This window comes from Zea mays, chromosome 10 (genome assembly GCF_902167145.1).
Source record: "Zea mays cultivar B73 chromosome 10, Zm-B73-REFERENCE-NAM-5.0, whole genome shotgun sequence".
Lineage (NCBI taxonomy): Eukaryota > Viridiplantae > Streptophyta > Magnoliopsida > Poales > Poaceae > Zea > Zea mays.
Genome location: NC_050105.1, coordinates 103,934,113 through 103,946,510, shown reverse-complemented (window position 1 = coordinate 103,946,510; position 12,398 = coordinate 103,934,113). Strand labels below are relative to the sequence as shown.

At 39.4% G+C, this 12,398-nt stretch overlaps 2 protein-coding genes across 2 annotated transcripts; both read left to right on the top strand.

Moving 5' to 3' along the window:
* Nucleotides 1-455: 455 nt before the first annotated feature.
* LOC542174 (arginine/serine-rich splicing factor 1) lies at nt 456-4,694 on the top strand. Its single transcript, NM_001348686.2, has 6 exons — nt 456-609; nt 725-876; nt 1,964-2,076; nt 2,221-2,450; nt 3,453-3,671; nt 4,376-4,694. Exons 2-6 carry the CDS (start codon nt 771-773, stop codon nt 4,428-4,430), a joined length of 723 nt encoding a protein of 240 aa, NP_001335615.2. The 5' UTR covers nt 456-609; nt 725-770; the 3' UTR covers nt 4,431-4,694.
* A 4,379-nt stretch (nt 4,695-9,073) lies between these two features.
* On the top strand, nt 9,074-12,175 carry LOC100284136 (peptidyl-prolyl cis-trans isomerase 1). The gene is made up of 2 exons (NM_001157033.2): nt 9,074-9,403; nt 11,842-12,175. Exons 1-2 carry the CDS (start codon nt 9,154-9,156, stop codon nt 11,964-11,966), a joined length of 375 nt encoding a protein of 124 aa, NP_001150505.1. The 5' UTR covers nt 9,074-9,153; the 3' UTR covers nt 11,967-12,175.
* The last annotated feature ends 223 nt before the right edge of the window (nt 12,176-12,398 follow it).

The window sequence follows — 12,398 nt, the reverse complement described above, 5'->3', positions numbered from 1 at the left end:
TTGATAATTTGATGGAGCAACAATGATTTGTCACACTAACAGTAAAATGAAAGGTTATTTATTGGTTTTAAACATTAGTAATTGATACGAAGTAACATAATTTATATGGAGCACATCCAGTTTTTATTGATGACTGACTTTAGCAATCACTCCATATTTTGATCCATCTTTTTTATAAGTTTGAGTTTATGTGACTTATTTTAGAAACTTGAGTTTACAAACTTTCTCTTATTTAGTCTCTGTATGATAGAATTATATTATTTTATAATCTCTGTTCGTTCAATCAGTCGTTGTGGACTCTCTTTTAATCGCTTATTTCATTGGCCGTGTTGTACCATAACATATTGCATAAAGTAAATAATAACATCAGTTAGCCAAATAAAAAAATATTATACGTAAAGTAGAAATAATCAATAAAAAATTTTACATGAGTATTGTTGTAAGCCGTCGGACTAGCAGCTTACTCGTAACGGTAAAGCCACCGACCCAACTGGTCTCGTAGCCGAACTGCAAGAGGGAAGAGAAGCATCGCATCTCTGAGTCTGAAACCCTAGCCGCCTGTCTCCCTGTCCGGTCTCCACTCGTCCGGGCGACGAGACGACGACGGAGGTATTCCTCTCCACAGCTCCTATTCTGGATTTCCGACTTCCCCACAGCGGATCCTTCGTTGCTCGTCAAAACCCTAGTCCCGGATTGATCCGCTTCCCGTTCGGTTTCTTAATAGGGTTTCTGCGGGGGATTTGTTTGTCGCTGACTCGCCGGCGACCAAGATGAGGCCGGTTTTCGTGGGGAACCTAGACTATGATACCCGCCACTCGGAGCTCGACCACCTCTTCTACCGCTATGGCAGGGTCGAGCGCATCGACATGAAGTCAGGTTGCCCGCCCTTGCTTTTGCCCACCCCTCGTTTTGTCGTCGTGTTCGGTCGATTTAGGTTCGATCTGATCTTATTGTGTACCTAGTCAGCTGTTATATCTTGATGTTTGAATTTCATTGAATTGAAGGAAAAAAAGTGAGGGAATTCCCCCATTCTGTATAAAAAAATAAAAAATGAGGGAATGAGCACGTTTGTACAGTAATTGTTTTGATAAGATTCATCATCCAATAGTGCTGTATTAGTTGTTCCAGTTATTCTTGGTTGATTAGCTAATGATATTGTTGAAATGATTCGTCATCTAAGTTTTGAACACGTTATACCACTAGGAAATCTTTTGCCGTACAGAACTTGGATAGATGTGTTTTTAAACTGGGATTGAAGTTGAAATGAGTAAGATACTCTGATACTTTGCAGCTGTGCTGTACTCGTGTTACATCTACTTCATAAAGAGCACAGACTTGCATGTGTGTGCTGCTCCATGCTAACTGGAGTTGCAGTTTGTGTAATAGTAGGCACAGAAGTTTTAATTTTTACTCTGGCGCAGGAACTACCAGGGCAAAACATAGCTCCCCAGGGCTCCTCAACTCCTGAAATTTCTTCCATTCACTGACCTGGCCACCTTTTTTTCATTTGAAACCATCTGTTCATGTGCCCTGATGCCCACTGTTATGTCTGCTCGAGCATGTTTAGCGGGATTGTGATTCATGCTATGTCATCAGCACCATCATGCCTTACCATGTCACGATAGAAGTATCACCAACATGACAACATGCTATGTTACTACATTGATAAGCAAGAGAGTTCTATTTATGGTGAAGCATGTTCAATGTCTCCGGTCATAATTTCTTACTTTGGATATAAGTTGTTGAACACCATTCTTAGCCCTCATCATGAATGGAGTCTACCACACTAGTGCTCTTCATGCCATCAGAATTATGCAGGTGCAGTACTTTTCTGATTCTTTTAGGTTTGGGTATAATGACGTGCTGAATTGTTATTGTAAAACAAAAGTGGAAATATTCTCGTGATTGTTTGGATATTAGTTATTCAATTTTTATTGTCCTGACTTGCATGATTACACTGTAGGCTTTGCTTTTGTCTACTTTGAGGATGAACGTGATGGCAGTGATGCCATACGTGCTCTTGATGGTTATCCATTTGGCCCTGGCAGACGCAGGCTTTCAGTAGAGTGGTCACGGGTAATTCCTTATATTATTTTAACCCCCTACCATTACCCCTAGTGGTAAAGCAGGCTTTGGTTAGCTAATGTTTGTGCTTTATAATTCTGTGATCAGTTCACTTGATGATTCTGATTCTTTTTTTGGTGGTATTATTTAATGTAGGGTGATCGAGCTGCTAGACGTGATGGCAACAAACCAGAAGTAAATACTAAGCCAACTAAAACATTGTTTGTCATTAACTTTGATCCAATGGACACAAGAGTCAGTGATATCGAAAGACACTTTGCACCATTTGGGAACATATCAAGTGTTAGGATAAGGAAGAACTTTGCTTTTGTCCGGTTTGAAACACTAGAAGAAGCCCGTAAGGCTCTTGAAGCTACTCATGCTACGTAAGCCCTCTTCTCTGGAAACTTAATTCTATATAATTGTTTTCACAGTAGCAAGTTCATAAAATAAACAAATTTGATCTTCACCGATTCACTCTGTATTTGGGGTGTAGAATTTCTAAATGTTCTTGTTTTTGCTGTAAATTATGAAGGAAAGCTTGGGGGGGGGGGTGGATGCAAAGTATTTTTGGAGTTTTGAGGTAAAACTATGGTATTGGAGCAGATGTGGTGTTTGGCTGGGGCTAGTGGACTTCAGGGCCTCCCTCCAACATGCCCCTGTTGAGTCCTGACTTTTGCCCTGTTAGACAGGAGGTTGTGTTTTTGTGCGTTTAAAATGTAATCTTTGTGTCGGGTTGTTCCGTGAGGGGCTTCTTTTGCGTCTCAGGTTTGTTTGTACTTCCGTTTCTTCTTAATGAAATGACACGCAGCTCTCCTGCGTTGTTCGAAAAAAAACTATGGTATTGGAGAATACCTAGTATTTTTTTGCCAAGAGGTGTTTGGCTACATTGTAAAAAACTCTGTTTTGAATACCATGATTTTGTAGATACCATGGTATTTTTGGAGTATTTGAAACTCCACTACAACCCAAAGTTTTTGTCTATGACTAGCCTTGCACATGTATACTAAATACCATGGTTTGAGATACTTCTCCAAACAGATATTGCTAAGAGCGATGTAAAAAATACTATGGTTGTGTCATGACATCTTAAAACCGTAGTATTCCAAAACCATAGTTTTGAAATACTTTGCTTCCGAACATGCCCTTAGGTGTTGTAGTAATTGTTGAAGTGTGTGAGTTTTCTGGAATTATACTCGTTGAGAAGTTGGCATTCAATTTTTATGTAAAGTTGCATGCGTCTATGGCATTTAATTTAATTGTAGACACTAAAATCATGGCATTAGCTTTGTTGTATACCACTTTTGCACTGTTGGTAGAAATTTCTTCTTGCTTGTTTGCACTGCTCATATGTAATAACGATGCTAATGTGTCCAACCCTTCTGCAGCATGCTTTTGGATAGGGTGATTTCTGTTGAGTATGCCTTTAGGGATGATGATGAACGGAGTGATAGGTACGACAGCCCAAGAAGAGGTGGTGGATATGGTAGGCGGGGGGATAGCCCAGCGTACAGATCACGTCCTAGTCCAGACTATGGTCGCCCAGCAAGTCCTGTATATGGTTCGTATGGCAGGAGCAGAAGTCCTGTTCGTGACCGCTATCGGAGGTAATGCCCTAGGATTATTTTCATTGGTTTGCATGTTGTCTTGTTGTCCATGTCATATGATCATAGTAGGGCTTCTGGAGCCCTCTTCACATTCTTAATACGACACTTTGATAGTTTCCTGTTGTACCATCAAGTTAAGTGATTAGCTCTTGCACTTTGTTTTTGTTTGTAAATTTGTTTGATTTTTCTTTTTTGTTACCTACTTCCATCATGGTTCATAATTTACTTTTGATATCAAGCTTAGGGCATGTTTGTTCAGCTTTCTGGCTTGCCGGTTCAAAAGCTGGCTTTAGGCTTCTGGCCGTTAGCATTTTGCTATTGACTTGTGTAATAAATTTTTAACTTCTCAGCATACCAAAAGCTAGAAAAGCTCCTTGGTGTTTTCAGCTTTTGTTTATTTCCTCAGAAGCCAACTTTCCAGTTTAAAAGGTAGCTCAACAGCTAGTCTGTTTGTTTGAGCTTCTTGTTAACAATAGCTAACAAAAAGATGAAACAAACATGCTCTAGTGCAGTCCTGGAATATTTTTAGTATCCAATTTAAGCTTTTAAGGTTTCTTTGAGCAAGCCTGGTTGGTAATCCTATGGAATAACCATTTCATCTTTTTTGTTTATCTTGCAGTTTTCAGCTGGCTGCATTCTTTTAGTATTTTTACTTATTAGGGCTTGTCTTTCATCTAATGAGAACACAATTGTTTATTCTGCAGATCTCCTGCTTACCGATCAAGATCCCCACCTGCCAACCGAAGAGCATATGACTAATCAAGAACTATATTATGATGCTATAAATGCTAGCGGCAACTCGTGTCGGGCTTTTTCAGGGCTGCAGCCAGCGGGAAGAACTTACTGTGCCTGTACCGGAGTGTCACCTTAATTGCTTTAAACTCCTGTCTTTAAAATGGCATGTTATGTTATGCGACTGTCGGAGTTTAGTACATGCAATATCGTCACATGCATGCTGGCATTTTGTTTTTCTTGAGACGCTCTCGAGTTCGTTTTACATCTTTTACCGTCCTTTGTCGTTGCTGCTATGTCGCCAAGGATCCCGTGCTTAGCCCGATTTCCGTTGTCATCTGGGTCGTTCTGGAGCATAAATAGCAAACGCCCGTGCCACCTTGCCATGGTATGAAATATCCACGGTGAGAGCACTTGTCGGGTCGAGCAGAATAGGGGAGAGAGCGATCACCGACACCGTGTCCTTATAGTACCTGGGTTTCGCCCACAAGGACTAGCTGAAGGAGATCTGCTGGATGCGTGGAATGCGCGTGCACCGTTTTCGAGCGCCGAGGAGCATCAAAAGCGAGAGGATTTCGTCACCGAGTTCTTCATATGCCGACACCGTCTGCACCGTCGTGGGCAGTTCTGTACTCACCGTCACCGGTGGAGAGGTACCCCCTCCGAGTTATATATCTCTTTCGCTTTCTTTTGGGCCCGGTAGCATTCGGAGTGATGCGTTGGGGGAGCCTGTGCATGCCCGTTGGTGTGCATCACGATGGGGCAGGATGCACCGCTCGGTCCAGGTCGGGAGGAGGAAGAAGAACCCGGGGCCGACGATTTCAATTTGAACGGTTGAGATTAGAGCTATGATGCCCCTTTGTCGTTTTAAATCGTGGTCACTGATCTCGGATCGGATAACCGAGATTAATGGGAGAGCGGCCATGCCATTGAACTCAGATTTTGCGGCCACAGATCGGTACCGGTTCATAATACATAGAAATCCAATCTGACCGAAGACCTAGGATCCAACGGCTCAGATGAGTTCGTAACACTTCAGCCGTGGCTTTTATCTAAAAGAGTACCTCACGAAACAATAAAACAACTCGTAGTCCAGGTATAGTAGTAAAGTATTTTAGTTAGGTCCTGAATTCTTGCGAATCAGACCTTGAACTTCCAAAAAATACTAGTCGCAACCCAACAATTTAGTTATTTATATAAAATAAAAGATGGTAATTGATTTTTAACAAAAAAATAAACCTAGAAACTTAGGAAATTCAAATCTTTCACGTTTTAACTCTGAATTTTATGGTCCTTCAACCTACGATCTCGTAGCGACGCATAGAATATTATCGTGTGGTTTGTTTTCCATCTTTAGTGTAATGTTATTTCCACCTATTACATGTTTGTCTATATATATTGCTACACATAGAAGCGAGGTGATGAGGAATCTAAAGCCCAATTGTTGTGGAAGCACCCGAATACCTGGAATCGCAAGTATAAGCCAAGTCGTGTCCTTGATCACATTCTTTGACCCAATAATGTTATGTTAATCACCATGACACTGTTAGATTAAACTGATGAGACTTAATAATTTACCTAGTTTTGTCTACCCTACGCCTTGAAAACAAATAAATTATTGGATAGTCTTGTTATTACTCTACCTGGTTTTTTGGTTAATGTTACTTATGAATTATGGTCATGTTTTATTATATATTGATGGATTATTTATCATTGTTCATGATAATATCATTTTGTTAATTGGAACATGGAGCTTAACCTGAGACAAAAGTGCTACCACAAGTGTGGTATGGGACACCCTTGACTGATTAATTAGGAAAGCTGATATATGAGAACCTTACTCGAAAGGAGCAAGTGGGAAGGAGTTGTGCAAGTATAGGGAGGTTTTCGGGTCGAACTGTTGTGATAGCTTATCAGACAAGGGATTCATATACCCCCTCTGCCTAAATCTGTAGGGTTTTTTTCATACTAGTGGAACTTTGTAAAGATCTCTTAGTGCTATCCCACCTCGTCTCCTTGGTAGAGATGAATGGGAAGTCACAATCCCTTGGCAAATGAGTAACATGACTTGTGGGTAAAGGGTACAATCTCTGCAGAGTGTAAAACTGGTATATCAGCAGTGCTCACGGTCAAGAGCGACTCGGGACTCTCACATTTTTAACTTATGGAATTACACTTAACTTATCATTTGCATTGCATTGTGGGATTTATTATTAATTGTGATATCTTATTGGTATGTACTTATACTTAGCAATTGCTAATTAAAATTTTGACCAACTTATTAAAAGCAATGCTAAGCTTTAACCATTTTCCTTGGTAAGACTAACACTTCACATGAGGCCCCATCGTAAGTGAGCTCATGCACATTATTTCCCATACTTGTTGAGCGATGAACATGTGTGAGCTCACTCTTGCTATATTTACACTAGATAAGAATAGGTACCGTCGAAGGAACATGAAGGATGCTACGATGAGTACGGAGAGGTCTATGACGTCGTCTCCCAGTCACTATGGTTGTGGGGGATAATTGTTGTCATATGATGTAATTATTTAGTTACTTTGTATAGAACCCCTATTATGTAATAAAGATATGACATTGTTTTTTTGTACCCTGAGTCATCATATGTGTGAGACTTGATCCTAGCATATATTTGAGAAGCGCTCGAGTTTGCCCTTAAATCTGGGTATGACAACTTGTCTCCTCGGGCCTCACAAGTTTAAGTGCATTACTCTGGCAAGTATACATCACTCGTATGCATCCTTGAGACTAATGCCATTTCAAATCTATTTTGTGCTTAATCTCAAATTAAAATGAAATGAGGTTTCGGGCAAGGAAAGTGTTTTCCACTGCACACTCGATCGGTACAAAGATCCCTTACTCAAACTCATGTTTTAAATTGCTATATTCATGTTGAAAAGGCCATACAAATTATCTTCGTTTTTGGTGCTTAATGCCAAAAGGGAGAAATTATTAGGCATAGCAAAAGGACCGCACCACCACCATGTTTTTAAATTTTTTCGTATATTAAATTTGGTATCTTTTCATTCTGAGAAAAAAAATCTCTTGACAGCTAAGAGGAGAACTCTTACTAAAATGGGGGAGAAATTTACAAGGGTGTCTGACCAAAGCAAAAGCATTTTAAAAAAGGGGAGAATTTTTCAAGTTTGAGAAATGCTTAAGAAAATGAAATTATTATCTTTTGGTCAAAAGTAAGAAAACTCTTCAAAATATTTCAAAAATTTGCATAATAAAAAATTAAGTGGTTTAAATGTGGTCCAAAATAATTAAAACACTCATGTTCTCTTAAGATTGATCTTAATCTAAGTATTTTATGAACTCTTAAGGTTGTAAACTAGTTACAATTCTGAAGTGTTATATTTCTTTGATTTGTGTTAGCATCAATCAACGAAAAGGGAAGATTGCATTGAAAGAGAAATGAGTATTAATCCATTTCTATATTAGTTTTGGTACTTAATGACTACCACAACGATTTGAGCTAACTAGTTTACTGAGTATATGATCACAAGTCCATAAGAAAATACTTCAAGATCAACTCAACATTTCAGCATACGTGAATCCGAGCCTTAATGTGCATCGTCCGAAGCATCGAAATCAAATTCGGGCATGAACTGTGTCAAATTGAGAAAATGAACTACGAACTGTTTGGAGCTAAATCAAGTACCGTCCGGCACCTTGCACGGATCGTTCGACTATAAATCTTAGATCGTCTGCCTATTCAAAACTAATCAACCTGAAGGTGACATGTTCAATAAAATGAATTTTAGCGCCAAGCGCGGACCGACCACGATCAAAGGAAGGCTGTCTGCGATGTTCTTTATCTGACATCTAGCGACACATATAATGCTCTTATAGCTTGTTGATATAGCTATTGCAAATAACCATAGATCATTGATCTTGCAGGGGTGGACCATCCGGATAGGACACATGCCGTCCGCGAGTGTGCAGACAACGATAACAACTATGTGGGTGGTTGAAGACAAATCTTGTAGATATCTAAATATTAATACTAAGAGCAATTCCAAGAGACTGTGTAAATCGTTTTGTAAAGGTAAATTTGGCTATTATTAGAAGAAAAACGTATCTAAGAGCAACTCGAAAAGACTTTTTATATTCTTTCTATCAATAGAGATTGTTTTATAAAAAATACCTTGCAACAACTTATTTTAATGATTATTTAAATATAGTCATCTTCTATCCTGAATTTCTCGCTAGCCAAAGATAGAAAACATGAATGAATCTCTAGAGTGCAAACAAACACGATATAGAAAAGTTGTTGGATATTGAAAAGATATAGAAAGTGCTTTTTATATAAAAGACTCTCCATATGATAATTTAAAGTGAAATTTGAAAAACACTTAGAGATGCTCTAATAGACTCTATAAATGTCTCTTTAAACTTAGTAGTTTTCCATCTGGCTCTGTATTTTTTGATAAGCTACTTCACTCGCTATATAGATTTTTGAGTTAGTCTGTTAGACTACTCTACTTTGTTTTTAAATGTATTTGTAGAGTAGCTAAATTAGTATAACTGATTAATTTTTGGCTAATCTCTTGAAGTTGCTTTAAATTAATTTAGAATATGACTGACAAATCTAGTGGTAGCATATTCTGCGCACGGGGTACATGAATACGGATATATCCCCAGATCTCCGTGCTGTTCTTGTTTGTTGTGTAGCCGCCACTAGTACGAAGCCCTCAGTCCTCCCTCACACACCGAACCGAGCGCACCATGTCGTCGGCGGCTGGAGGAGTGGAGGAGACGGTGCGGGCGTCGCACATCCTCATCAAGCACGAGGGTTCCCGCCGCAAGGCCTCCTGGAAGGACCCTGACGGCCGCATCATCTCCGCCACCACGCGCGGCGACGCCGCAGCGCGCCTCCTGGACCTCCGCAACCAGATTCTCTCCGGCCAGGCCAACTTCGCCGACCTCGCCGCTCGGCACTCCGACTGCTCGTCCGCGCGACGCGGTGGGGACTTAGGTACGATCCATCCCTTCCCCCGCTCTTTCAGTTATCCGCTCTTGTCGTGCCCAGATAGATCTGGTGGCTACTCGAATCGATCCGTCCGTGTATCCAGCTTCTTCGTCTCTTTGTTGATTATTGTATTATTATCGAATGGGATACAACGATAGATGAGAACTACAAAAATTTCTCTGAATGGAAGTATGATTTGCATCTCACGGAGAAAACTATTATGACCTGCTCTCATTATAGAGAAACAAAACAAGTTATACAACCATCGATTTGTGTAATCTTTGCGTTGGTAACGAGTAGCCTCACAGCTGCCTGATTAGCTTTTCAATCTGCTGAATTCTGCGCATGCTCTAGAATAGCTTACTGTGCAGTGTGCACCTGTGTAATTTGACTGCGAGGCGGATTGTACTCTGATTCAATTCATAGCTGATATAAACTGTCTGGGTGAGGGCATCCATGTAAAACGTGTTTACAATGGATACTAGCTGCTGCAAGTATAGCTCTGTTGGTTTTATCCAATGCTAAAATTTAATAGGTACATGTTTGTTGCTGTCGTTGCATCAGTAAATTTCAGATGTGTCAACTGATTGTGAGAAAAAAACGTGCCTCAGTTCAAAGCCTTTTGAAATTCGGTAGGTACAAAATATTAGTATGGATTGTGGAAATTATTTGGGAAATTCGACCTGGCCTCCTGGTCCATTTCAACATAGGTACAAATTGAGATTGTGGAAATTATTTGTATATTTCTAGTCTAAACAGTTTATAGGTTGGTGGTGATGCTGAAACTGGAAACATATTATCCACAACTGAGAATATAGGAGATACAACTGCACATTTTAGTGTTTAAACTACACATGGTGGTGATGCTGAAACTGGAAACAATATTATCTTTTATTACTTTGTTCTCAGTAATGAAAAAACAGGGGTGGTCCCTTTTATCTTTAAGAAAATTTGAAAACACTGTTTATGATATTTGAAGTCATGTAATTAGTGCATTTCTAATGTTATGATTACATTTTCAATTCACTGAACTTATCATCCACTGATTCAAGAAATTTAAACATAAACATTGAGATGGACTATACACTGTTTAAGCTCATTTGCTGATAAGCTGACAATGCATGGAGGTAAAACTTGTGGTTGTGCAATGTGTCTCCTGCATGGATCAATATCTTTCTGCTAATGTATGTAGTAGTTACTGATAATCTGACAATGTATGTAGTAGTTACCGCCTATCATAGGTGACAATGTATGTAGTAGTTACTGCCTATCATAGGTTCCCGTTCAATAAATATTATGGAAGAAGTATAAATAATCAAATGGAGTGTTACTTCTGTAGCATATTTTGAGTTTTCATGGCACTACCCTTTTTTTTCTGTCGGATTAAAATTGTCAATTATCATTTCTTGACCAGTGATCACATTGCCTTCTGGTCACGGTCTATCTACCACAAAAGATTGTCCATTCTTGTTGTTGGTTCAACCTAGTTGTGGAGAACAGAAGTATGAGTAACTTTTAGAAGATATGTTCATGCGATTCAAGGCAGCTCTTTGCCAGTCCATGTTTTGTTGCATATAGCAATCTATGGATCTTTAGTTAGGGGCTTAGGGCTAGACGAAATGAGTATGATAATGGCTGTAATCATACAGAAGCACTTAAAAGTTTCCCAATTTTTTGGTTAGTTTCCAAAGGCATTCCATTTGGTTGGTACACCTTTAAGTATAATTCTTTCATATTATTAGTTTCATTATCTTTTGTGTGTACCCTGTGTATTTGCCTGTGCATGTTGTGCATCATTGTTCTTTTCTCATTTTGATGTTCCATAATGCAAGTTCATTTTGCTATAGCTTTCAGCTGCTGTAATATATGTTTTATATATCTCAGGCATAGGGAAAGCTTGTTTTCTTCATTAAATTACAGTGCGTGAGGTTGTGTTGCATTCCCCTCCTGAGTCCTTACTCTTGTGCACTTTCGTTCAAAAGAGTTTGTTGATTAATAACAGATGATTCTTTAGAGTTTGGAGTAATACAAGTAATTATGTAGTGGCTAATGAGAATCAGAGTTTAGTTGATATGCAACAACTCTTCAGATTGAAGATGTGTGAAGGTGAAATTCTTTTTTTTTAACTCGCAAGAACAAGAAATTTTGTCAAGCTAATTCACAAGTTCACCATGAGCATAATAGTTCAAATGCAAACGTGCTGCATGGAATGATGATATCCGTGTGCATCTCTTTTGTGTGTTGGTATTAATACATGGAAAGAACACATGTTGATGGTTACATGGGTTTTGTGAGGGAAGAAAAATATCAATTGGATAGACATTAAACAATTTACAGTAGTAGCTCCGCGGCATGCAACCATTGTTATTTACTGTCAGCTTGCGTTCGGTCAGTCAGTCCTGATTGAAGATGTCATGTTTCCAACCATGATGTTTCAACCACAGGTACCTTTGGGAGGAGGCAGATGCAGAAACCCTTCGAGGACGCCACATATGCCCTCAAGGTTGGTGAGCTCAGCGACATCGTGGACACTGACAGTGGGGTTCACATCATCCTGCGGACTGCCTGAGGAGGGGATCACACTGTCCTCTCAGGCTTTCAGTTAGTGCTTATGGCGTTCTGTTAGAACCTGTATTTGTATTCCTGCTGGGAGCCTGAGTTCCATTCCGTGCAAAGATAAATCATGTGTGACGACACGTTTGCAACAGCATTTATGCTTAAACTGCATTAATGATGATGCGTTGAGCTCCTGAATGCCTAGTTTTTCTGGCGACAGTATATTTGTCTGCTTCTGATTATAATTCCTGGCCTCGACGATTGTTCCTTTGTGTATCAGTCTTTATCAACCTAATAAAAGCTAATTACATTTGATATTACCTGAGGCTATTCTCAATATAAAAAAAATATTTCTATTGCGCGATTGACACATCGTCTAAGGAGGGTTTGAAACGATGATAAAATAGTCTCACATAATATATAGTTTTATTTTTTGTTGTTTTCT